Below are 27,499 nucleotides of genomic sequence, written 5' to 3' on the forward strand. Positions count from 1 at the left end.
GAAAAAATTATTTTTTACTCAACGCACAGTTAAGCTCTGGAATTTGTTGCCAAAGGATGTGGTTAGTATAGCTGGGTTTAAAAAAGGTTTGGATAAGTTTTTGGAGGAGAAGTCCATTAACTGCTATTAATCAAGTTGACTTAGGGAATGGCCTCTATCACTGGCATCAGTAGCATAGGATGATCTTAGTGTTTGGGTATTTGCCAGGTTCTTGTAGCCTGGTTTGGCCACTGTTGGAAACAGGATGCTGGGCTTGATGGACCCTTGGTCTGACCTAGCATGGCAATTTCTTATGTTCTTATGGTTGAGGCAGGCGGCAAGCAAGGATAGTCAGGTCACAGGCTATGTTTGATTCTGAGAACCTGTCCAAGGGTAGGCAGAATGAGAAGATGAGGCTGAAGACAAGGGTAAGACTGGATGAGGCTGAATATGAAGGAAGCAGCAACTCACACTCTCACGAGAGTCTACCTGTTGCTGAGGCTCTGGAGCATTGCACAGCCAAGGTTTAAATACCCGGCTGTGTGACATCATCTGGAGGCACCGACCAGCACTGTTTCCGCCACGGGGCCCTTAAGTGTTGAACCGTGCTGCACGCCTGTGCCCAGCAAATGCACATGCCTTTTAGCTGGCTTAAAGAGGTGTTCCCAGGGGAGTAAACAAAGTACGGACATTTGGATTTTCAAAAGTACACCACAAAGTTTTGTACCTGAGTACTTTCCCTTAGAATATTTGCTATAGGGTCCCTGGTTACAAACGTACCTGCATATGTTTCAAAAATGCAGACTCCTGGAAATTGCTTCCTATGATTTTTCTCCACCGTCTGACCATTAATTCGTCAGAATCTATCATTAAAACAAACTAATTAGACATTTGAATATTGCTTTAAATTCACCACTTGGTGTTCTTTAGAACAAATAATCTCAGCTCCCTCAGGGTTTACATATAGGTAGTGTGTCTGATCTTAGGTGTTTATAAATTGTACATTTTGGGTTAATTTTCCAGCTAATTAGGGGTTCTTTCAGAATACAAAAAGATTGATGCTTATCTGAGTTTTCCTGGTGCAGGTACTGTTGGGTATTTTTTCACAGTCTTACATATCGCCCACTCACATATCTGACCTGACTGGAGCGGTGAACAACAAGCACAAATAAAACAATAAAAACATACAAACATAAATCCACCATTAGAACTCCAAAATCAACCCCTTCTCAGTGAAAATGAATATATTTGGGGAGGAGTCAGCATGAAAAAGGCACAGAAACAGTGGGGGATTCAAGGTAGCTAAGGGGAGGGTGAAAGAGTACTAAGGGAAATGGTGTTTTTCTGGGGTTTATTAAAAAAAAAAAAAATCCACCTATCTTATTCTTTTGCATCAGGGTATTTTATCAGTGTTTTTTGTTTGTCTTTTTTTTGTTAAAACCTAAAATTAGCAGCCCTACTTGTGTATAGGGTGACCATATAGCTCATGTCAAGATGGACAAATGGAGCTAGTCCTGGTTTTTACCCTGTTGTATTTATTGAGATGCATCCCTGCTTTTCTTAGGAAATAATAGGAGAATCAGAACTACATCTCCATACATGCAGTGGGTAAAACCTGGACTAACTCAGCTTGTTCCCTGGACATGCAGCTATATGGTTTCCATGCCTATCAGTAAACACTGAGGGAGCTGGGAATATTTAGGGGTATAGGTACTAAAGGGCATTAGGGTTAATGCCCACATCCAGCACATGTTATTTGCATGCACTTTATTTTCTACCATAGTCCAATGAGTAGAACAATTTATCTCATTAGGTGTTAACAATACAGAGTAAATCCAGTATTAATACAAGAGGTTTAAGTGGGTCAATTGAATTGTGTTGGGCTGATAACAGGATTATAATTTGGTGAGGCACTGCTAATATATCAACATAATATGAAATTTTGTGCCTCTGTATACCGGTAATACCTTATTTAATGATTTCATTTGAGATTATATTGTGTCCCATTTGATGTGACTTTTTTTTAGATGTAAGATGGGTGTGGTTCACTTATGTAAAATAATTACAGCCACAACTACACTGGAAACAGATAGAAAAGCCAGTCTAGAACTGGCTTTTCTGTTTGTTTTCTATCAGCAGGAGTGAGGGCTGCTTGCAGGCTGAGCAGCAAGTTCTGCCAGTGTCCAAGCCTCAAGTTATGGAGTAAAATCCTTTTAAGGACAGTCATGGGCTCTGAATGGTTTGTAGCAGTAGGGTTTTCTTGCTCTGTAGATCAAAGAAGCATTTCAACTTGACCGATTTGTTTATTTTAAGGGAGGAAATCAACCAGTTTAATTGCTGCCTTAATTACTCTGTGTATTACTAAGGGTAATTTTCAAAGCCATTTCTATGGGAAAAATAGTGATTTACCTGTTGAAATGTGCCTTTTTTAAAAAATAAATTGTCCTCCCGCATGTGGATGCTTTTACCCCTAGCGTGAAGAAGCTAGGGTATGGTTTTATGTGTATTTTTGCATTTTCAAAAGTACGCACGTAATTTTTCCTGAAAAATCTGTGCACACATCAGCAGCTGTAAATGTGCACGAGTAGTTTTGGTAGGATAACTTTCAAAGGGAAAGTACATGTATATGGGCAAAAAGTACCTTTAAACTTCCCACCAATGTGGGAAGTTACAAAATTAGCCCCCAAATGCCCTGAGTGATTATTTGATGAAGATTCAGATTTGTGCTTATTTATCTTTTTCAGACTTCATGAAGAAGAGAAAACCATTAGAGCACTTTCTTCACTGCAACCTTCTGAAAATATGATCATGGACAGCAATTGCCACGAGTCAGCCTCTCAGATTCAACCCTTTTCCGAGGCACGTTATAAAGCTGCTAGGAAAGAGGACAAAACCTTGATAGAGAAAATGTTTGGCGGAAAGCTGCAGACCAGCATATGCTGTCTGAACTGCAAAAGCACATCTCAGAAAGAAGAAGCTTTCACTGACCTTTCCCTAGCTTTCTGCCCTTCCTTTGCAGGTGTGCCTGTGAAGGGGGCTCTGTGCTCTCCAAAACAGAAAGATGACGAGTGCATGGTGCAAGTAGATACAGATATAGCCAGTCCAACCGCAGAACCAGACCTTTGTAACTTTCGAAGAGAAGTCACTGATCGTGAAGTAGGTTTGACTGAAGAAATGCCTGAAATTCTGCCATCTGTGGTTAACAATGTTAAGAACGCTTCTGGCTTTTGTAAGGTTCCTAGTAATCATTGCATTCCTCGGAAACCAGAAAGTGAAAGTCCCCTCTCTGTCACTGACTTGCTGAGCTATTTCCTGGCACCTGAGATACTTGATGGAGACAACAGGTATCACTGCGAGAAATGTGCCTCTCTACAAAATGCGGAGAAAACTATGCAAATTATGGACGAGCCAGAATACCTCATCCTCACCCTCCTGAGATTCTCCTATGACCCAAAGTGCCATGTGAGGCGCAAAATCCTGGACAACGTGTCCCTGCCACTGGTTTTGGAGTTGCCAGTGAAAAGAACTACATCATCCTTAGCTCCAGCATCGGGAAACTGGGCTATGGATCTGGAGTTCCAGGTTGGTGAGAACCTTGCTAAAAAACGGAAGCCCTCTGGGACCGAAGATATTTGCACGCAGCTTGTACCCTATGTGTTGAGTTCCATTGTGGTGCATTCTGGCATATCCTCTGAAAGCGGGCATTATTATTCCTATGCCAGAAACGTTGGAGGCTCAGGGCCTTCGGCCCAGCTGTGCCATCAGCCCAACACCCTGACTCTGAGCCCTCCCCACGGTCGTTTGTTAGGTGGCGAAACTCCTATCTCTGTTGTTGGAAAGGAGAGGGACAGCAGGGAGGTGTCACATGAGTGGTTCCTCTTTAACGACAGCAGAGTGACGTTTACCTCATTTCAGTCCGTTCAGAATATCACCAGTAGGTTTCCAAAGGATACTGCTTATGTACTGCTTTACAAACGGCAGAGTAGCAAAAGTAATGGTGTCAGCCCTAGTTCAGCAAATGGACTGTGGATGAATGGCGATCCTCCACTGCAGAAAGAACTTATGGATGCTATTACAAAAGACAATAAATTGTATTTACAGGTAAGGAAACAGTATGTTAACTTACAGGAGAGCTCACTGAATTTTTTTTTTTCTTATCTCCAAAGTATAATTTTGGCCTTCTTATCCCTGTCATATAATTTTAAATTTGTTTTAATTGAGGTAGTGAGTTATGGTATTGAAGGATATAAACATATAGTAAAACAGCCCAAGTATTTATACGAAGTTTGAGAATACAGCAGATTTGACAATTTGCTCTGTTATAACACCATAGCTCATCTTTAAAGGAGGTCTGTCAAACATTTTTATGGTAAGAGAATTGCTGACATCTTTTATGGTAAAAAAAAAAATTACTGTTAAAGGGAGAAAAAGAACAAAATAAGGCAACTAAAATGATTAGTCCTGATAAATATAATGATTATCAATAATCTTAAAAGTCAATTTCTGTGGAAGAGTGGGTGACTAAGATGGGGGCTTAAGTTTTCCCAAGTGCAGCAGTGGACGTTTCTATTCAATACAGCAAGCCCTTTGGTCTTGGTTGCAGCTTCTGACCTTTCCATTTTTATAAAATGTTACTTCCTAGGACTTGATTTAGCTGTGCTGGTTTACTGGAAATTTGTGCAGTTACAATTGGTCAGAGATACCCTAACATTGGATACTCAAATCAGACCTGATGGAGGACTTGAGAAATCTGGTCTTGTTTTTTGTTTGACTCAAGTTCTCCATCAGCAGGCAGGGCAAATTAGCCATGGCATGTGAGTAATATCATCCTACACCACTGAACAGACCCTTCTCTCTTAGCTCAAAGAGTTGCCTCATGAGCCCCTCAGTCTTGTTTTATCTGAGGTACCGCACAGGCATGTACTCTTTTTCTCTCTGTTTTAGTTTATTCTTAGTTTGTACTACTTTAAATTTTTGTGTTGTGTTTTTTTTTTTTGTTTGTTTTTTTTACTTAACACTTTTTGGTGCTGCCTTACTGCCTTGGCAGCCCCACAGCAGCATTTTTCAGTATTCAAAAAAATAATTTGAGATGTCTGGCTCTAAGAAAACCACTCTCAGTGGCTTCAAGGATTGTGTGTGTGGCAAAAAAATGTCTATTAGCAGACATTGTGGCCATCAGTGTCTAGGGCCTGATCATGATGCACCTGTTACCATTGTAGGTCATAAATCTAAGTACGTACACCTCTGTTTCTATTAATAGGTACACTATATGAACAGAGGACTCGGCACAATTATAATGCCAACAAATAAGTATATGTAAATTTTTTATTTAGAAATGACTTTAACATATTGTATTAGAACCGTTATGTGCTGAGAACATACACAATTTAAGAACTACCGACGATGTCGTCGGTAGTTCTAAATAAAAAAAATTTACATATACTTATTTGTTGGCATTATAATTGTGCCGAGTCCTCTGTTCATATAGTGTACCTGTTACCATTGTGGCAGGATGTCGCTGCAGACTCAGAGAACCAGAGTCTGGAAGATAGAGGAGTCAATCAGGTTGGCAAAGAGCCAGAGTTGATCCTCCTCCCAGAGCAGAATCTTTGAGTTCTTCCCAGTGATGAGTTGAACAGGAGCTCCTTGAGCACGGCTCCTCTCCTTGGGTGCAGACCTTCACGCCTACCACCTCAGTGGGGTCAAATAAAGCACAGAAACTCCGGACTCAGGAGCCCATGGGATCTGCAGGGCTCGGTGGCACTTAAAAAGAAGTATGTTTTGGAGCTGGTGACACATAGGATCTTCCCCATTGCACTCAACTCTATTGACATATCAAACTCTGGTGCCATTGACGCACCACAGCCTGGCACCAAAGATGTTCCCAGTGCCATCAGTGCATGGACCTTTTGGCACCTTTGTAACATGCCTGGCGATCAGAGTCCTAATATCTGGCCTCAGTGCAAAAACCCTCAACACTATCGACACAGCTATTCATCATCAGCACATCACTCATCGGCTCCATCGATGCACTTGAGCATGAGGTCCTGAGGGGGATTTGCTTCACTTACCTTCTCCCATCTCCAGGGTGGTATCACTGTTGAGGCTTCTGGAGTAAGGTCTTCAACTGGAGACACCAGACCCAGTTTGTTTCATAAGAGCATAAGAAGTTGTCATACTGGATCAGACTGAGGGTCCATTAAGCCCAGCATCCGGTTTCCAAAAGTGGCCAGTCCAGGTTACATGGTGCAGCTGGTTTGCATGCACTCCTGTTTCAATTGCTCCAGGAAGGGTCCACCACCTGAAGTCCAGAGGGAGCCTTTCAGCAGGATGAACTTTTATTGGATTTGAAAGCAGATGTTTCTCCCCCAGCTCTGGTCAGAGGACATGGCAACCCATGGACCAGGTGGCAGAGTTGGTGAAGACTCTTTTTGCCTCGCTGGCAGCTAGAGACAAGGAGGGCACCCTTCAACTGCTCCTTTCCAGAGGGTCAGATTTGTTCCTCTAGAGTGCTTCTCTTGTCTACACACCCAAGGATGTCCCATCAGATATACAAAGGATGAAATATAGTCTCTGTGTGTGTCTCTCTCTCTCCCATCTAGTCAGTGGACATCTCCCAGGAATAGGGCCACGCCACAGTCTCCTGCATCATCAGTCCTGAGTTAGTGTTCCATCACCCCTCCTGATCCTCTGGAGCACTCTTCATCGCCAGTAGACCTCTCCTATTCCAGATTTTGGATAAGCTGGGAAAGGCCCTTGGGAGTCTGCGTTCATAAGGACAAGGAACCCCATATGGAGGTCTTTGGTCTTCTGATCCTCAAAAATTCCAGCGGAACCTGCAGCAATCTCAGTGCACTTGATCCTACAGGATTTACAAGCAAGAATGTGGGAAAATCCAGCATCCTGGCCCCTGGTAGCCAGAAAGCTGGACCTTAAGTATAGAGTTCAGCAAACCCCTGGATATGGGGTAGTGCAGCTACTAGACCAATCAGAAGTAGTGAAATTGGTGCTGGAAAGTGGAAAGAAGACCAGGATCTTCTCTAACATCCGTCCAGGCAAAGATCCTAGACTGTTAGACAACTTTGGGAAAATGGTTTTCCAGAGCTTGATGCTTAATACTGGCATCAGTCTACCAGTTTTATATGGTGATTATAGTGAGAAGCGGAAGCTGCTGATTAGACTCAGGGGAAGGAGGCCAGTCAGGCTATCCACAGACTCTTCTGGATGCTAAGGAGTGCGAATATCATTTCCTTCGCTTGCCATACGAATTGTTTTGACACCGCAGCCAGATCATCAGCAGCAGCTACTGGAGCATGCCAAGTGGCTTAGTTCGAGGGCCAGTAGTTTGCGTGACCACGTGCACAATGGCATGGTAACTGTCAATGGCACGCTGGTGCACATGTGCACGCATGCATCGGCCCACACTCAGATATGGCTATTTTATAACTTGCATGCATGTTTTAAAATAGCCTGCCCGCGTGCATGTATATGCCAGATTTTAAGCGGGGGTGCATGCAAATGCTACTTCTACCACGTAAATCAGGCGATTTTGAAAGGGGCATGCATCAACACTATTCCCAGTTGTGCAGTTTGTCCCTAATTCGCCCAGTTGAGAGAGATCCTCCAAACCCCTTAGTTTATTAGCCTTCACTCCCCGCAGTTATCCCCGACCCTTAACACCCCATATATCTGCATAGTTTTCTTAATTTTTTAACTTACATGTCATCCCAAGCAGAAGTAAAGTTACGCAGCAGAGGGCTTCAACGCATGCAGAGTCATGTCAGCGTTTACACATATCTCTGGTTCACACCCATTCCCTGCCCAGACCACGCCCAGGCTGTTTTTGAAAACATTTTAGATGTGTGTTCTCTGGGAGATATGTGCGTATCTCGCCAGCTTTTAAAATCTGTATGGTGCTCTTAAGTCTGACTTATTCGCACATCTCCTAATTAATGTGAGCACTAGGCTTTTAAAATTCACCTTTGTTGGCAGATGTGCTCTGCTCTGTGGAACACCTCTCTGGAGACAAGCTCAGGGAAATGGCCATCCAAATCAAGCAGCAGCATGTGGCCTCAATGGCCTCTGAGCAACAATCCTCATTGAGGCATCCTTACTTTGCTTTTTATGTAAAACCTTTTATTAATGTGCTCAAGCACCAGAGTAGGACATATATGGTACAACAACAAAACAACCAGTAAACTGAGAGCATTCAACAGGTAATCCAAACTTTTTGTGATTTTAAAACACTTTTCCCCACTATGCCACATACTCTTACCCATCCACCCCAAGGGCAGAACAGAAATAATACCAAAAAGTCATGGGATAGGAGGCGATGTCCTTTCGTGGATTACAAACTGGTTAAAAGACAGGAAACAGAGAGTAGGATTAAATGGGTCAATTTTCTCAGTTGAAAAGGGTAAACAGTGGAGTGCCTCGGGGATCTGTACTTGGACCGGTGCTTTTCAATATATATATATATATATATATATATATATATATCAATGATCTCGAAAGGAATACGACGAGTGAGGTTATCAAATTTGCGGATGATACAAAATTATTCAGAGTAGTTAAATCACAAGCTGATTGTGATACATTACAGGAGGACCTTGCGAGACTGGAAGATTGGGCATCCAAATGGCAGATGAAATTTAATGTGGACAAGTGCAAGGTGTTGCATATAGGGAAAAATAACCCTTGCTGTCGTTACACGATGTTAGGTTCCATATTAGGTGAATTTTTAACATATAGGTGGTGAATTTTTTTACATATAGACACATGGACTATGTTTGCTTTTAATGGAACCTCTCTGTTGGGATGCCCTAACTCTCCTGTTTCATTAGTATCCTTCAAGGATACATTTCTCCGAACCATGCACTGCTGAGTGATTGTCGGCTTTTCCCCTTGTTCTAGTCTAAAAGCTGCTCTGTCTCCTTTTTGAAAGTTAGTGCCAGCAGCTTGGTTCCACTCTGGTTAAGGTGGAGCCCATCCTTTTGGAAAAGTCTCCCCTTTCCCCAAATGTTTCCCCAGTTCCTTACAAAACTGAATCCCTCTTCCCTGCACCATCGTCTCATCACGCATTGAAACTCTGGAGCTCTGCTAGCCTCTGGGTACCTGCACGTGGAACTGGAAGCATTTCAGAGAATGCCACCCTAGAGGTTCTGGATTTCAGCTTCCTACCTAAAATCCTAAATTTGGCTTCCAGATCATCTCTCCCACATTTTCCTATGTCGTTGGTGCCCACGTGTACCATGAACAGCCGGCTCCTCCCCAGCCCTGTCTATAATCCTATCTAGGTTACGCGTGAGGTCTGCCACCTTCGCACCAGATAGGCAAGTTACCAGGCGGTCCTCACGTCACCAGCCACCCTGCTATCTACATTTCTAATAATCGAATCGCCAACTATGATGGCCAACCTAATCCTTCCCTCCTGGGCAGTAGCCCTGGGAGTCTTGTCTTCAGTGCGAGAGGATGATACATCACCTGGAGAGTAGGTCCTTGCTACAGGATCACTTCCTGCTACACTAGGGTGATGTTCTCCTACTGGGAGACCTTTTTGATCCAAGGCAGTCCTGGGGCTGCCAGACTGGATTTGAGACTTGGCTACTATGTCCCTGAAGGTCTCATCAATGTACCTCTGTCTGCCTCAGCTCCTCCAAGTCTGCTACTCTAGCCTCCAGAGATCGGACTTGTTCCCTGAGAGCCAGGAGCTCTTTGCAAAGAGTGTACACATTCAATCTCTCACCGGCCGGTAAAAAATCATACATAATGGAATGTAAACACGAATCAACCAACCTCAAACCCTCTCTCACTAATTCCTGCTGAATATTTATCATACTATTACCATTCACAACTGTCATATTTATTCATTTGATTACCTATGTACCGTTTCATAGTCTTATTTTTTCACTTGCTATTCTAATGTATCAATAGGCTGAAATGTAAATATTGTGCTGTTCAATTTCTCCCCTTCCATCCCAAGTTTATTTTCCTTGTTTTTTGTAACTTTCCCTCTCCCTTTTTCTGATTCACTGTATTTAAAGTTCAAGGTTCTTATTGAAAATATTGTTTTTTACGTTACGTTATGCTTTACACTCCTTGTTATTTGTAAACCGGGTTGATGTGATGCCTATCATGAAACTCGGTATAACAAAAACAATAAATAAATAAATGTGACACTCAATGCAAAAGACTGGAAAGCCCCCCTCTTGCTGCTGTACTCTGGATAGCCTAAGGCTCTTCAAGTGAGAGCCATGGCTACTTCAGTAGCTGATCTGTGAGCCGTCACTTATTAAAGACATCTACAAAACTGCAACTTGGTCATCAAGTTAACACCTTCATATCCCTTTACTGTTTGGACAATCTATGAAGAAGTTGACAGTAAATCTGAACAAGCAGTTTTGTGCAGCCTGTTCACCCAGTAGTCCACTCTCCACAGTGGAGGCCTGGTTGCTTTTTCAGTCATCGCTCTGCTGCAACTCTCAGCCTGGGACTCCTGACATGTCATGGCTAATTCATCCCTGCCTGTTAGGGAAAATAAGTTTGCCTATTGTAAACAGGGTTTTCCGTAGACAGCAGGATGAATTAGTCATGCATAATATCTGGCCATCTCCCTGGAGAGTCAAATATCGAGTTACAGCTAAGCTCTACAATTGACTGAGTGGCTCTCAAGGCAGCATCTGTATGGGAACTCCCACACATGCTCAGTAAAGCTAAGAGTGAAAGGTTTTTCAGCGCCATTAGATGGCATCACCCACATGTCATGGCTGACTCATCTTGCTGTCCATGGAGAACCCTGTCTATGGTAAGAAAATTTTGCTTTCTGAACATTTGGGTTAAAATGAGAGAATATTGACTGTTCTATTACCCAACAGAAACAAAAGTTGATGAGCATGTGACTCAAATTGATATTAAGGAGTATGCCAAAGACTTTGTCCTTTAAAGTTGGAACCTTAACTACTATGATGTTGTCCAAGGTTGTTTTGGGGGGGGGGGGGGGTGTTATGATTGTGAAGGTTTTTCATGATGGTTCTCAAACTGCTCCTAGGAGGCCCTCAATCAACTGTTAATCTGTTTTTTTCTTAAATAAACAACTTAGGCAGTCTTCTTACAAGTAAAGAACTTTTATTATCGAGAGGAGTAAAAGAAAAACTACAGAAGCCTTGTTTAAAAGCAAATAAGGTACAAAGAGTTCTGTAGGTACTGGGATCTAGTCTCTGCCTACTGCCAACAAAGTAGCAGAAAAAAGATGCCAGCCAGATGTTTCCCTGTGGAGCACAACTTTATATGGTTCTTATCTTTCTCACACCAGTATTCCCTCCTTGTCCTTATGGTATTACTTCCTATTCTTTCTTTTTTTCTTGCTTCCTGAGGCATGCTCATCACAGTGCTTGATATCTGTTACTTAGCTTATCTAGATAGAATCTCTTGATGTGATTAGGGTTAAAAGGAATTAGACCCCTGCATAGGAAATGATAGGAAATGGTATCAAAGGCTTTGCATACAGGCTGTTATTTCCTGAAACCTTTGAACTACATCTTTATCTTATTTTCACAACCTAGCCCATCTGGTTTTCATTTGTAATGAATATGCAAGAGAGATTTGCATACAGTTGAGGTAGCACATGCAACTATATCTTATACATATTCATTACAGATATCCTGAAAACCAGACTGGCTAGGGGAGCCAGAAGACTAGATTGTGGACGTTAGCTTAAAATGCTGTGTTCTCTAGATATGACGGTATGTTTAAAGTATTTTTAATAAACATATGTAATATGATACATGGACAGGAAAAAATAGAAATTGTGTACATTTCCCAGCTCAGATAACATGGAAAGTACTTCAATTAGAAACCAAACTGAATTGTCCAAATCAAACCTCCCCCTTTCCATACAACCCCAAGTGGAAAGGAAGTATTACACAAAGAAATTTTCCCAAAAACATTAGACAAAACTTCAGTGAGTGAAGTCATGAACAATCAAACTTCTACCCCTAGGCTGTAAAAAAAAAAAAAAAAAAAAAAAAAAAAATTGTAAATACAGGTCCCAATTTTTTTTTTAAAAGGTTTTGATATCTCTTATTCATATCCATTTGTTCGATGTATTTTTCTAGTTTATTTAAAAACTTTTCTATACCGTCGTTTAGTAATACACCATTACAACTGTTTACAATTAGGCACGTATATCAGTTTGGTTTGTACATTTATCTAGGGGGGTGCAAATCAGTTTTTCGGTTACATGTTTAAAAAATCTATTCTATATGGAAAGTGGATTGGAACTTCCATTTTTATGATTCATTGGATAATCATATATGTTTTATACTGTCTCTCTTAATACTTAATTATGATAAAAATAGTAAAGAAAGCAATTACGCTTTTAGGTGACTTTCAGCTGTGAGTAGGTGTTCTTACTCATTGACCTCATTGTAAAAAGCTTTTTTGAAGAGCCAAGTTTTCAAACGTTTTTTAAAGAGTTTTTTAAATCTTTCATCAATCTTATTTCGAGTAGTTGACAGGTCTGGAAAACCAAATTCCTCAACTGCCCTAGATTGGGCATCTCTTCCACTATCCACTTTTGAAAATACATTTCTTGGCTTTCCTACACCATAACCATGTATATCCAGAAGGAAAGGTGGAAGTCTGGAAGTCATCAAAAGCCAACATCACAAATATAATTTTGCACAGATTTCCAATATGTTTGTACCAGGGGGCAGTTCCAGAAATTGTGCTCATAATTCACGCATAAAGTTGTTGCCACCAGTTTACTCTTAAAAAGCTTGGATCTTGGAGGAAAAGGCTCTGAGAAGGAATTTATATTGAGTCTCCCTCAAAGAAGCCCTGGGCGTGAGAGATTTGGCACCCACCAAAGCCTTAAAAATAGATTGCCTTGACAATTCTGTATTCAGTTCTGAATTCCAACCCCTACCCCCTCAAAACCAGGTCCAACTTACAGTTTCTATAAGATTTTATACCAGAAAGAAATAGACAACTAGGATCCTCTAGATTGAAGATCTCTAGAAGTATCTCTCGTTGTTCTTCCAAAGCCTTAACATTCATGGAGTGCAAATAATGGTGCAGCTGAAAATAAGAAAAGCTATGTCTTGGGGAGATATCAAATTGCTGACATATCTCTGGATAAAATAGGTAGACCCCTCCTCAGACAACACATGATGTAAAAGATACAGCCCCTTCTGTCCCCAATCCTTAAAAACCCGAGAATGTGAACCACTTTGGGAAAAAATGAGATATTCGCAAATCCAACCCTGGCCTCCTACAGTATCAATGCCAAGCTTTAATTGTCAGAGTTAAGAGAATATTTTGCTGAAAAGACTTTGGTAAACCTAAATGTGAACAATGTGTAGGATAAGCCGTAGGTCCTTAGGCTTCACCAAACTCTTCACTCCATGGGAGTGTAAAAATTCGCCCCATAATCCAGCCTCCGCCGTAAAGCAAATTACAAGCCCTATTATAGTATTTTATATTGGCTAATCCCAAGCCCCCTTGTTTCCATTTCTTAGTTAAAATTCCAAGCTGTAATCGAGGCTTAGCCTTTCGCCATATGAATTGTCTGATCTGTCTCTCTATACCTCCTAATTTCTCCTGAATTCAACCATTTAGACATAGTCTGGAGCAAGTACAACCACTTCGGGAGTATCATCATCTGATATAAATTAATCCTCCCCATTAACAAGAGGCAAGTCCATCCAGGTACTTAAAAGGTTTGTGGTTTGGAGCAATGTTTGTTTATAATTTTCCCTTTGTAACATGGATAAGTCTCTATACAACAAAACTCCTAAGTACTTAAAGGAATCCCTTACCCAAGAAAAAGGAAATTGACTCCCACACAGGGATCGAACTTCCTGGTGCATGGCTACTGTTTTATTGAAGTTAATCTTAAGTCTGCCAAATTCCCATACTCTGTGAACTCATCTAGCAGTGCTAGCAGGGAAGTGTCTACTTCTGTAATGTGGACCAAAATGTCGTCTGCAAACACCGGGAGCTTAAATATTGGAGCATTACCACTCCCTCTCCTTATCCCTGATCATAGTTAAGAGGCTCCAGGGTAAGAATAAAAAATAAAGGCGAGAGCGGACAACCTTGGCGAATGCCTCTCTTCAGTGCAAAGCTCTCAGATTGAGCCCCATTTTCCAGCATCGAAGCAACCAGGTTACTGTAGAGCAACTTCACCACTTTTAGGAAGTAGCTCTCATTTCCCACCACTTTGAGCACAGCAAATATAAACTTCCAAGCCACCCAATCAAATGCTTTTTCAGCATCGAAACTCAAAAGTAGCGATGGAAGTTGTTTCCCATGGATGCTAAAACTTTCCAAACATTATGGACTGAATATCTCCCTTTAACAAACCCAACTTGCCCCTCTTTAAGGAAGGTAAATGCCTAGCCAATCTGTCAGCCATTGTTTTTGCTAATAATTTAGTGTCAAAATTTAACAGTGAAATAGGCCTATAAGACCCTGGCGACAGAGGATCCCTATCTCTTTTGTGTATTACTGTTATGAACACCCTGTTGGATGACCAAGGAAAATAACCTAATTCAATAAACATGTTAACCATATCCCCCAAGGGCAATAGTAGTTTATCTTTCATGAGTTTGTAAAATTCCTCAGAGTAACCATCAGGGTTACTCTGGGGTCTTTAAAAATGAGCCTAGTGAATACCCTGTTGAATTTCATCTAATTGAATGGAGGTGTTCAGTGCTTCCTTCTCTGCAAATAAGTAGCAATTTGTCCCTCATCTACTGATGCATCCTTATATAAATCGTTATAGAAAGAACGAAGGATTTCACAGACATCTCCATTAGAATTTGTAATGCTTCCTGTGACTTCTCTCAAAGCTTTAATATAGCGTGACGACTCCCCCCCCAAATTTTGGGCAGATTTGCCAACAACTTCCCAGATTTATTCCCAAATTGATAAACCCTCACCTTATAGTACAGGAGAGACTTCTTTGCCCGCTTATGCAATAATGAGTTTAGGGAGGTTTGAATTTCCAAAAAATGAACCCTAGACTCTGCAATCTGATGGCGTTCATAAGTTTTCTTTGCAGTTTTCAATTGTTTTTCAAGAAGAACCACCTCTCTAGACAGCCTCTTTCTTTGGGCCACCACATAAGAAATGATTTCCCTATGCAAAACTGTTTTTGCTGTTTCCCAGAAGAAGCTTGGTTTGTCTTTGAGCTGCGTTAAAAACTGAGTAATCTTCCCATTTCAAGTTAAAAATGCTCTAAACCCTGAATCCTTGTAAAGATATCTTGGAAATCGCCATGTCATTCTCACTTCTGAAGGTCGGGACCCCTCTACATCCATCCAAACCAGGGAATAATCTAATATTTCTGGTATCCTTGGTATCCCTATCGCTGTACCACCTACCCTTGAGAGTGTGATTTCCCACAATCAAGTAATCTATGTGTGAATGTGAGCCATGAACTCTAGAAATATGGGTGTATTCTTTATCCAAAGGGTGCAACGTGCACCAAGCATCTACCAGGTCCAAGGTGGTACATACATAAGAGCCTTTCAATGGATGGTCCTCCATATGGATTCCAGAGGACCAGTCCATATTTGGGTTTTGGACACAATTAAAATTGCCACCTAAAACAAGAAACCCTTGAGTTTCACTGGCCAGTAGTTTCACCAGTTTAAAGAAAAAGGAGTGTTGGTAAATATTTAGGGCCGGATTTTAAAAGGGCTACACACGCCGGGCCTATTTTAAAAAGGCCTGGCGACATGCGTAAAGCCCCGGGATGTAGGGTGGGGTGGGGCGGTCCGGGGGCAGAGCCAGAGGCCTGCAACACAGTGTCCATTGCCACTGTGTCGAGGGATCGCCTGCCCAGAGGTAAAATAAAACATTTTGGGGGGCTAGAGTAGGGTTAGGGGAAGGTCAGGTTAGGGGGGGGGAATGGGGGAAGGCAGAGTAGCTCAGAGCACAAGGTGCACAATTGTGCACCCACCTTGCACGCACCGTCCCTTGATTTTATAACTTGTGCGCCTGCGCATGCAAGTTATAAAATCTGGTGTACATGTACACCTGCACGCACCTCTTTAAAATCTACCCCTTAGGGCATATATATTACATAGAGATACAAGTTGACCAAATAAATACCCAACTAACAATAAGTATCTCCCTTCTGGGTCAGAAATAGTCTTAATGGCTTGAAAAGAAAGTTGTTTTCCTATTAGAATCGCCACTCTCTCCTTATTAAGAGATGGAGAAGAAAATACCTCTCCAACCCAGCCCTGCCGAAGTTTTTGATGTTCCTTTTCATCTAAAGTTTCCTGCAGCATTGCAACATGTACCTTCTGGCGACATAAAGACTTGGAGAATTTTATAGAGTTTATGAACAGACCCAATCTTGGACACATTCCAAGTGGCATATCGCACCAATGACTGAGACATTATATGACTATCTATCTGCACTATAGGTACAAGACATTGCAGAAAGTCCCAGTTTATGATTCGAGTTCCCCAGCCTAGGCTCGAACCAGCAACTAGCCCCTTGCCAACAAAACCTCACTCAATACATTCTTCCATGCACCTTACATTCCACTTGCCAGAAATCCCACCCCCAACCACCCTCCAAGTCCCTATATCCAGCTCCTCCTCCCCACCCCCATACCTTTCATCCAAAACCAGTCTACTCGTATCCACCTATCCTTAATGACCCTTTTTCAAAGGGGAAGAAGGCCAGATATGACATGCAGATCCCCCACCTCCCATTAACATCTCAACCAAATATTCTTTCAGGGATAAAAACTAAAAAGGTACAACAATAATAATAAAAAAAAATGAATTATAAAATTAGAAATCATCCAGTCCCATCTAAGATCCTGCAAATCAGTCCAGTACTGTATGTCCAGTAACAGAGTCCAAACTATCGACCGTTTAGACTGTTAATTCACAGCCATAATCCCAAACCATTAGAAATTCAAAGCTCGTGCCAGCCATCAAACTGAAAACAGTCATCATATGGAGCTTCAGGCTCATCAACACTCAGTACATTAGGCCAAAACACCAAAAAAAAAAAGCAGTAATACAGAAGGTCGCATCCCACAGGAAAATTGCTAATACTCCAACACTGTCCCCCCAAAACTTCGGTATGTAGTTAGGGGGGGGGGGGGGAAGAAATCATTTCTCATAAGCAACACTAATGTGTCTGAACACTCCATCCTCTGGCAAGATATCTCACAAATAGAGGTCCGAAGTCCAGAAAAGTGTCTGCAGCCTCCAACGAATAGTAGAACTGTGGTTTGTTACCATGAACAATCTTCAGTTTTGCATGAAATAGGAGCATGAAAGAAATCTTCTTTTCCAGAAGCTGAGCACAAATGGGTGCAAAGGCCTTGCACTTTGCTGTAACTATAGTGGAATAATCTTTCAAATATTAATATCTGGGCCCCGTCCTTCAGAAACGTGCGATTAGCCCAAAAAGCTTGCAAAATAGCCATCTTGTGCGCCAAGTTCAGCAATTTCGCAATGAGAGGACATAGCTTAGCTCTTTGCTCCAGTTTCAGCCCAATCCGATGTGTGCTCTCTATTTGGAGTTTGCCATGTTTTTTGTTAAGTTACAGCACCTGGGGCAGCCATTCCTTCAAAACACCAGCCATATCGGAATTGCAAATAGACTCTGAATCCGATGAAACCTATGCGATCGATTTTTTTTAAAAAACATATCTTAAAAGCTTGCATGTCGCGATCTCTTTTTAGCGTGTTTACCTCTGACTCTAGGGTATGCACTTGATCTGTTAAGTCTGACACACTCGATTGCATTTCCACAAATTGTTCATTAGAATCCACAAGCATCAGAAAATCATCAAATTTGGCATAAACCTTCTCAAATTTTGCCTATAAAGCGGTAACCACCACAGATGCTACCTCCATGCTTCTAGCAGCCACTGCTTCCGGCGACAGAGGGGTACTAAAAGGAGCCGCCATCTTCTGAGTCACTGCTCTAGGCCATTCCTTTTCACAGTGCTGCAATTTGGAGGCCATAAAATTGCCAAAGTCCCTCGAAAAAAAGATGGCAAAGTCCCCAAAAGGTCTATTAGGCAGGAACAGCCAGCAGTACTAAACGAAATAAAAAAAAAAACAACCCAGGTTAAAAACCAAAATAGGAGGTGGGGATCCGGAGCTATGCAGGCACATGTCCTGAACCTTCATAATGTCATGTGACCTCCCCATGCATGATGGTATAAACAAAACCCCTTGAGACAGGTGCATGTTTGTTTGTATCATGATCATGCCAGGATTTTAAGAATTATTTTAGAAATTATAGTTGGCTTCAAAATTTTGGAAAAGATTTTACATCTCAGGCCTAATCAGTCTGAATGCAAGATGAATATGGATTTAGAGGTCCCATTTTCAGCCAAAGAGCAGCTAGTTAAGTTAGCTGGATATAGCTGCTGAATATCCCTGGCTATCTTAAAGTTAGCCGGTTATGTCTAAATGGTTAACTTTAGGACAGCCCTATGAGCTGACCAGAGTTAGCTCCATTGGTTAAGTGGCTACATCCAAATATTGGAGTTGGCGGCATAATTTATGTGGCTAAATCTGGCCTGTCGTGAAACACCTCCCGTCCACCTCGGGACTGTCCCGACCAGCTAGCCATTTAGACGGATAACTTTTTAGTTAGCTGTCTAAATGGCTTCTGATTATCGGCCTCTTAATGTTTTTATAGACCACGTACTCTTTAACTAAAGAAATATAAAGTAACAAAATATAACTATAAATGTAGATATTGGGCAAGGAAATTATTAGTGGCAATCCTTTTTTATTAATGAAATTACAGGGCTTACTTACAGTATTAGAAATATGTTCATCAGTTCACCTATTTAGTGTCAAATTAACTTGGCCTACTTTTAACTTTCCTGACTGTATGTTAAAAACTGAATCTGCATGGTCAGTGACTGGCAAGGCTTCACAGTCCATGCTTCCAAGAATAGCACTGGTGTAACTGTTGAGGAGTGGCAATCATGACCCAAAGAGCAGTAACAGGAATACATCATTATTCCAAGAATAGTACTGGGGTAACTTGGACACAGGCTTCCAAGAAAGCACTGTAGGTAACCTGCATGGAGTGAGCAAAGTTTAAAGAAATTAAAAAAAAACCCACAAACTTCATTGCGCATTGGGAGGCCAGATGTTTTCGATGTCAGCGTCACGAATTTTGGTAGCTGTGTGGATTATTTAAAAACTTGGTAATAAGACATGGAATGAGACCTGGGAGTGGGATTATAGTGTTGGTCCTGTAAGAACTATAGAGAAAGATGACAAGGCCTGAAATGGTTTACCTGTGTTGGTGGTGGTGACCAGCAATTTTACAGGTTCTGGGTATGCTTGAGTCTTTTATGAAGGGCACTGGTAGGAAAGGGGTTGAAAGTTCAGGTAAAAAACATGGAGGGTGGGGAACTGCCTTATGAAAGATCCCTAATTCAATCCCTAAATTTAATCTTTTGCTCCCTAGGTGGGGCGAGGGGGGGCTGGGGATACTGTGGAAGCATCATTTACAGACCCCTGGGTGAGGGAAACATGTTCACTGCTTAAGGGTGATATCTGCTTGCTGGATTCAGAAGAGCAGGAGGAGGAAGAAAGGAAATAGTAAATATCAGCTAGGAGTGGGAAAAAAATATTTCAACACACTTTTAAAGGGATATGTCTACAGTAAAGATTTTTAAGACTATTAATTGTCAGCCAAATACTGAGGTGAAAACAGATGAGAGCAGCATTTTGAATATCTAATAGTGCTTTAGAAATGACAAATAGTAGTAAGTAGAATGAGTGAAAGATATTCCTGGGCATTAAGTTATTTGCACTTTTCTCCACATTGGGCATCTTGAAGGGTCTTGTGTGATCTCAAAAACTCAACTAAGCCACCAACTTAGCATAATTTTTATGTTGTTCTAATATAAGGCATAGTTCCTTAAAAAAAAAAAAAAATTTTCCAGGACTGATGATGAATGATGATAAAACTTTACTTCCTCAGTGTTTGGGCAGGTGGATTATGCACCTCTGCCAGGAGATGAAGATAGAGCAAAAGCTGACTTCACGGCCATATAGTCCCACCCCGACAGCAGCCTGCCAGTATTCTCTGTCTCCAGAAGATGGACATGATTTCCCTTCAGAGGATTTCTTGTGAGAAAAAAGAGAAAAAGAAAAGAAGGAATTGAAAGGAGATAGCAGAAAGAGATGTCTGTATAGCACCGCTTGCCTCCTGAGACGATACTGTGTGGTCCCTCCCTCGGTCTGGTAGCCTTGTCTGAAGTGAACCTAAAATTTCAGTTAGCAGTTTCAGGCTGAGAGAAGCTCAGCAGTAAAGGTTTTAGCCCTTTCTCCCCGTAGCCGGGACCCTTGCCTGCTCTCAGCCAGGGAGGGCTGTGCTCAGGGAAAAGTGTTTTACTCTATTAAAAAAAAAAAAAAAAAAACACAGGAAGAGGAAGAAAGAAAGCAGGAGAAACTGTCTGTTACCTTGGCGTTCTGCTTTCCTGCTCACGTCTCTGGGAAGTTCAGTGAGCTGAGGAGGTATTGCAGGCACGGCGGATTGAGCAGCCTTTTGGCTAGGCCCCGCTCCCAGGCTTCTTTTCTTTTGGCGCATGGTAGGCCAGGAGGTGATTTCATGCGTTTTTCACTGCGGGCCATCGTGTACACCTGCGTGTCCAGTAGTGTGCCCAACTTCGACGTCTTTTTTTGATGTCTGTACTAGGCGCCCAACTTGGTTGCCTAGTTGGACCTGCAGCCTAGGCACGTATACTTGCGTGCACCTTTTTTCTGGGTCCATTTTGGGCACGGGTTTTATACGCGCGTAATCTAGGTGTAAGCTTTTACCATTCTGCACACTTAAAACCATGGCGCTAGCAACAAAGAAGCTTAAGTGCTTATCCTTTTGTGCTGCATGCCACATCAGAGCCATTCAGCTGAATCTGTTTTTAAGCCTTTGTCAGTGCTGCCTAGATGCTTGGGGAGATTTATCTCCTTCTGATTTTGCAAACGATGGTCTATCTCTTCGGTCTGTGGCATGACGGGTGTCCCCTCCCTCGGTCGAACCACGTACCAAGTCGTCAGGAGACACTCACTCTCAGGATGTCAGCTTTGGGCCTTTGGTGCCTGGAAGGGATCTGTCTTCCTTTTCCTAGGTAGAATTCTTCCAGGGATTTCAGATATTCTTACCAGGACAGTCTTCTGAGTCAACACTGCCTGCAAATGTAGGTCCGTACACTCAGAGTGCTCCTCCGCCTGTCTCCACAGTCCAGTGGTGTGGCTCAGCGCAGTCTGACAAGGCTCGAATGCAGGTAGATCAGGATGATGATGGTGGTGGATCTCCTGGTGAGGAAGGGGAGATTTCCCCAGATTTGGAGCCTTATAGAACTCTTTTTTCCATTTCTGTCATAGGGATGAGTTATCGAGCTTGATCTCTTAGACCTTGAAGACCCTCAGAGTGGCTGAGTGTGACTTCTTAGGGATACAGAAGAAGGATCCAATTTTGGTTACCCTGCACAAGACATTTTGTTTTTCCCCTCATTGATGCAATCCAGGAGTTGATCGATCTGGAATGGAGTGCTCCAGATGTGTCCTTTAAAGGAGGATGTATCTTGGCAGGTTTATATCCCTTGTATCCGCAGGCCAGAAAGTAGTTGCATTTCCCTAAGGTGGATGCCTTGATATATTCTGTCACAAAACATACCACCATCCCAGTAGAGGAAGGTGCGGCGTTGAAGGATGCTCAGGATTAGAAGGATTGAGCTTATCCTAAAGCAAGCCTTTGAGGCAGTGATGATGAACTTACAAATTGCTACTTCTTGTGCTTTGGTAGCTCAAGCTACCTTGCGTCTTTGTCAAGATTCTGCTAGCACAGTGTCCGATCTTGGACCTATAATTGAATCGGGGACCACCACCTTAGCTGATACAAGCTGTGACCTGGTTTGCATAGCAGCCTGAGGAGCTGCTTCAGTTATGGCAGCTGGGCAGCAGCTATGGCTGCACAACTGGTTAGCAGATACTATTTCAAAGGACAATCTTACCAAGCTGCCCTTCAAGGGCTCGCTTTTGTTTGGCAGTGAATTAGAGAAAACTGGCAAGTAAATGGGGAGAGACCCAGGACCCTCATTTACCAAAAGTTAAGAAACCAGTTACCCAGTCTTTTCGGATGGGTGGCCACTCTCGAGACTGCTGGCGTTTTCGGCCTTATAGGGAAAGCTCTTGGATTTTCAGAAGGCGTTTGACAAAGTTCCTCATGAGAGGCTTCTAGGAAAAGTAAAAAGTCATGGGATAGGTGGCGATGTCCTTTCGTGGATTGCAAACTGGCTAAAAGACAGGAAACAGAGAGTAGGATTAAATGGACAATTTTCTCAGTGGAAGGGAGTGGGCAGTGGAGTGCCTCAGGGATCTGTACTGGGACCCTTACTTTTCAATATATTTATAAATGATCTGGAAAGAAATACGACGGGTGAGGTAATCAAATTTGCAGATGATACAAAATTGTTCAGAGTAGTTAAATCACAAGCAGATTGTGATAAATTGCAGGAAGACCTTGTGAGACTGGAAAATTGGGCATCCAAATGGCAGATGAAATTTAATGTGGATAAGTGCAAGGTGATGCATATAGGGAAAAATAACCCATGCTATAATTACACAATGTTGGGTTCCATATTAGGTGCTACAACCCAAGAAAAAGATCTAGGTGTCATAGTGGATAACACATTGAAATCGTCGGTTCAGTGTGCTGCGGCAGTCAAAAAAGCAAACAGAATGTTGGGAATTATTAGAAAAGGAATGATGAATAAAACGGAAAATGTCATAATGCCTCTGTATCGCTCCATGGTGAGACCGCACCTTGAATACTGTGTACAATTCTGGTAGCCGCATCTCAAAAAAGATATAATTGCGATGGAGAAGGTACAGAGAAGGGCTACCAAAATGATAAGGGAAATGGAACAACTCCCCTATGAGGAAAGACTAAAGAGGTTAGGACTTTTCAGCTTGGAGAAGAGACGACTGAGGGGGGATATGATAGAGGTGTTTAAAATCATGAGAGGTCTAGAACGGGTAGATGTGAATCGGTTATTTACTCTTTCGGATAGTAGAAAGACTAGGGGACACTCCATGAAGTTAGCATGGGGCACATTTAAAACTAATCGGAGAAAGTTCTTTTTTACTCAACGCACAATTAAACTCTGGAATTTGTTGCCAGAGAATGTGGTTCGTGCAGTTAGTATAGCTGTGTTTAAAAAAGGATTGGATAAGTTCTTGGAGGAGAAGTCCATTACCTGCTATTAAGTTCACTTAGAGAATAGCCACTGCCATTAGCAATGGTTACATGGAATAGACTTAGTTTTTGGGTACTTGCCAGGTTCTTATGGCCTGGATTGGCCACTGTTGGAAACAGGATGCTGGGCTTGATGGACCCTTGGTCTGACCCATTATGGCATTTTCTTATGTTCTTATGTTCTTATGTTCTCTTCCTAGAGATCCCGTCCCTTCTGCAGGTCTCAGTCCTTTCACTCCTGAGGACCTCAAAAGAATGTGTGCTCTGGAGGTGAAGCCCCTTGGTCTTCCCAATGAAGGTGGATCCATAAAATCAAGAGGCCGTCAATAAAGAGTGGGTGGCTCACCAGAATGACGGCTACTGCCTGGAGATAATACCCTTATTCAATAAACATACACATGGTTACTGTGACTCCAACATCACTCTAAGCTACAACAGCAAGAGGAAATGTGGAAAAAAGGATTCGCACTCACAAAGTGGGGAGTAGCTGGCTTGTTACGGCGGTTACTACCCCAAACCAAATAAGCCTGATACTTCACTTTCAATACATATCCAGCATAGCTCTCTGCTTCAACGGCAGGGGAGAAGAAAAACTGATACTTCACGCATAGCTCTCTGCTTCAACGGCAGGGGAGAAGAAAAACTGATACTTCACGCATATCCAGCATAGCTCTCTGCTTCAACGGCAAGGGAGAAGAAAAAAGGATTCACACTCACAAAGCGGGGAGTAGCTGGCTTGTTACGGCGGTTACTACCCCAAACCAAATAAGCCTGATACTTCACTTTCAATGCATATCCTGCTTCAACCGCAGGGGAGAAGAAAAACTGATACTTCACGCATATCCAGCATAGCTCTCTACTTCAATGGCAGGGGAGAAGAAAAACTGATACTACACGCATATCCAGCATAGCTCCCTGCTTCAACGGCAGGGGAGAAGAAAAACAACCAATAAGGGCTGAATAACACAGTCTGGGTAAAACAAATAAACATGGGTGTAGCTTGCTTATTGCGGCGGTTACTACCCCTACTACCCCTAACTAATCAAGCTTGATATTTCACTTGGTTGCAGCTCCATCACTGCTCTCTACATTAATGGTGGGGGTGGAAGGGAAATAGAACCAAAGAGCTAAGAGAAACAGATAAGTATGAGAAAAAAATGTGAAGCTTGCTGGGCAGACTGGATGGGCCGTTTGGTCTTCTTCTGCCGTCATTTCTATGTTTCTATGTTTCTATTTCATTTCTATAAGGTTTGTGGGCTCACTTGGTGGTGCAGAAGATTGGTGGTCGCCTATCCCAATTCTATCACAGGTGGGTCCAGATTACCTCAGATCAATGGGTACTCAAAGTGGTTCGGACGGGTATGCTCTTGAATTTTGTCACATTCCTCCAGATGCTTTTATGGTCTATCCTTGCAACTATCCTCTGAAAGGGGGTTGAAGTGGTTGTGATGTTATAAAGCCTGTTGAACCAGAACACGGTGATTCCTGTTCCTGAATCACAGTGAAATATGGGCCGCCATTCCAATTATTTTGTCTTGCCCAAGAAGGAAGGATCATTTCAGCGCATACTGGATCTCAAGGGTGTCAACCAATATTTATAAGTCATGCATTTTAGGATGGGAATGGTGCGCTCTGTAATAATGGCAGTACAAACAAGGGAGTACTTCATGTCTCTAGATCTGACTTAGGTGTATCTACATATTCCCATCTGTCGGGAACATCAGTGGTTCCTCCGGTTTGCTATTCTGAATCATCATTAACAGTTTCAGGCCTTTCTTTCGAGCTAGCCACAGTGCCCAGGACCTTTTCCAGGGTTGTGGTGGTGGTAGCGGTGGCCCTCTGCAAGGAGGGCATTCTAGTTCACCCCTATCTTGATGACTGGTTGATTCGAGCCAAAGACGTGCAAGAGAGTCTTTGTGTTTCCTGCAGGGTGGTTTCCTTACTAAAGGAGCTAGGCTGGGCGGTGAACCTGGCTAAGATCAATTTGCAGCCATCTCAGACCCTGGAGTATCTTGGGGTTCAGTTCGATACAAGGCAGGGATCCGCACATTGATGCGAGTTAGATCCCTGCGGAACTTTGTCCAATCCTGTGGTCTTATCTCCAGTTCCTGGGGTTGATGCCTGCCTCATTGGAAGTGGTTCTCTGGGCGAGGGCTCATATGTGCCCTCCAGCAGGCTCATTGCTCTCCTGATGGAGTCTACAGTTGCAGAACTATGCGATGAGGCTGCTCCTTCCATTAGAGGTGAAATCCCAGTTGGACTATGGTACAGGGAATTTCCCTGAAGATGCCAGATTGGTTGGTGCTCAGACAGATATGAGCCTCCAGGCTGGGGGGCTCAATGTCAGAAGTTAGTGGTACAAGGGCCCTGTAATGCAGCAGAGTGGCAGTGGAACATCAACAGACTGGAGACATGAGTAGTTCGATTAGCATGCCTGCAGTTTGCCAAGCAACTAAGGCTCGGGCGGTCCTGATAATATCAGACAACACAGTGACAGTGGCTTACATCAATTGTTGGAGGAGATAAATGCGCTCATGGTGTGGGCGGAGCAGCATCTGCTAAGCATATTCGCCTCTCATATTGCCAGGGAGAGCAATATCAGAGCTTATTTGCTTAAGGAGAAGCTTGGACCCAGGAGAATGGGAACTGGCAGATGAGGCCTTTCAGCTCCTGGTGAACTGCTGGATCTAGACCTGTTGGCGAACATCAACAACACAAAGGTTCTATGCTTCTTTAGTCACAGGCAGGATCCAAAAGCAATGGGCATAGACTCTCTTGTTCAGGAGTGGCCACGTGGCACCCTTCTGTATGCGTTTCCATCCTAGCCATTGATAGACAGCTGTTACAGAAGATTGCAAGTCCTTTTAGTAGCTTCGGATTGGACTCGAAGTCCGTGGTACGCTGATCTCCAGAGACTTCTGGTGGGCAGTCCCCTCTGGCTACCATTTTGGATGGATCTATTACGTCAGCGGCCCATTCTGCATGAGGGTTGATTCTGTCTTATGGTTCACCCATTGAAAGGGCACGGTTATTCACCTGCTGTAACGAAATTTTCTACTTCTTTAGCTTATGTTAGAGTTTGGAGGTTCTTTGAGGCCTGATTTATGAGTAAGGTATTCAAACACGGTGGATATTCCTTTGATTTTGGATTTTTTACAGGTTGGCTTGCTTATGGGTTTGGTCCTTAATACCTTTGAAGGTTCAAGTTGCAACATTGGCTTGTTAAAGAGTCAATGGAGGGCCTTTGTCTTCCCTTCCAGACGTGTCCCGATTCTTGCATCTTCATCCCCCATTGTGGCTTCTAGTGCCTTTGTGGGATCTTAACTTGGTCCTTGAGTTCTTGGCAGATCTGGCTTTTCGACCACTGCATACTCTTTCCTTGCGGCTGCTTACCTGAAGACAGTTTTCTGATAGCAATCTGTTCAGCACGTTGGGTCTCAGAGCTGCAGGCTCTTTTTTGCCTTGAGCCTTTTCACCATATGACTCTGGGGTCTGTTCAACTTTGGATAGTGCCCTCTTTTTTTTTTGCCAAAGGTGGTTTCGGAGTTTCATTTGAATCAGTCTATTTCCCTGCCCACTTTGGACAGGGACAGAGATGAAGCTGAGAATCTTCCTTTGCGCTCCTTGGATGTTAAGCATCATTTACTGCAGTACTTTTGGAGATAAATAAAACTGTTCTCAAGTCTGATCTTCTCTTTGTGCTCCATGGTGGAGGTAAACAAGGAGCACCAGCAACGCAGGCAACAATAGCCCACTGGGTTAATGAAGTCATTACAGCAGCCCATGAGGGTTCAGGCGGTATCGTGGGCGGAGCTTCATTTGTTGTCGCCTGCTGAAATTTGCCAAATGACAACATACTCATCTTTGCTCACCTTCTCCAAGCATTACCATTTGGATGTTAGGGCTAGGGAGGACACCTTGTTTGTGCGGGTAGTATTGATTGGACCGCTGGTAGCCTCCTGCCCTTCTCAAGATTAACTTTGGTACATCCCACTTGGGGGGATTGACCTGCCCGAATGCTGAGAGAGGAGAAATTACTACTTACCTGATAATTTCCTTTCCTCTAAGGGAAGGTCAATCCCTGACCCACGCTCGGCTGCCAATGTTTTAGTTTGTAGTGAGCCTTGCAGACTGATTCCTGCTCTTCATTGAAAACTGGTAAGTGGCTTCTCTAACCATTAGTTCACTAGATATGTTCCTTCTTTTGGCTGAGTTTAGTGTTCCTATTGGTTGGGAAACACGAACGGT

The 27,499-nt window shown here is 42.7% G+C and overlaps 1 protein-coding gene across 4 annotated transcripts in view; it reads left to right on the forward strand.

Annotated features, from left to right (window-relative positions):
• The window catches only part of USP38 (ubiquitin specific peptidase 38), a 132,672-nt gene that overhangs the window by 65,545 nt on the left and 39,628 nt on the right, over positions 1 to 27,499 (forward strand). For 3 of the 4 annotated variants that reach the window (XM_029598521.1, XM_029598795.1, XM_029598612.1), the window contains one exon: positions 2,724 to 4,080. In XM_029598521.1, the coding sequence (XP_029454381.1) occupies positions 2,724 to 4,080 (1,357 nt within the window). Of the gene's footprint in view, positions 1 to 2,723; positions 4,081 to 11,077; positions 11,158 to 27,499 lie in introns of those variants that run through there. The other variant, XM_029598701.1, reaches the window with a different exon arrangement.

The sequence above is a fragment of the Rhinatrema bivittatum genome, chromosome 1 (genome assembly GCF_901001135.1).
Source record: "Rhinatrema bivittatum chromosome 1, aRhiBiv1.1, whole genome shotgun sequence".
Taxonomy (NCBI): Eukaryota; Metazoa; Chordata; class Amphibia; order Gymnophiona; family Rhinatrematidae; genus Rhinatrema; species Rhinatrema bivittatum.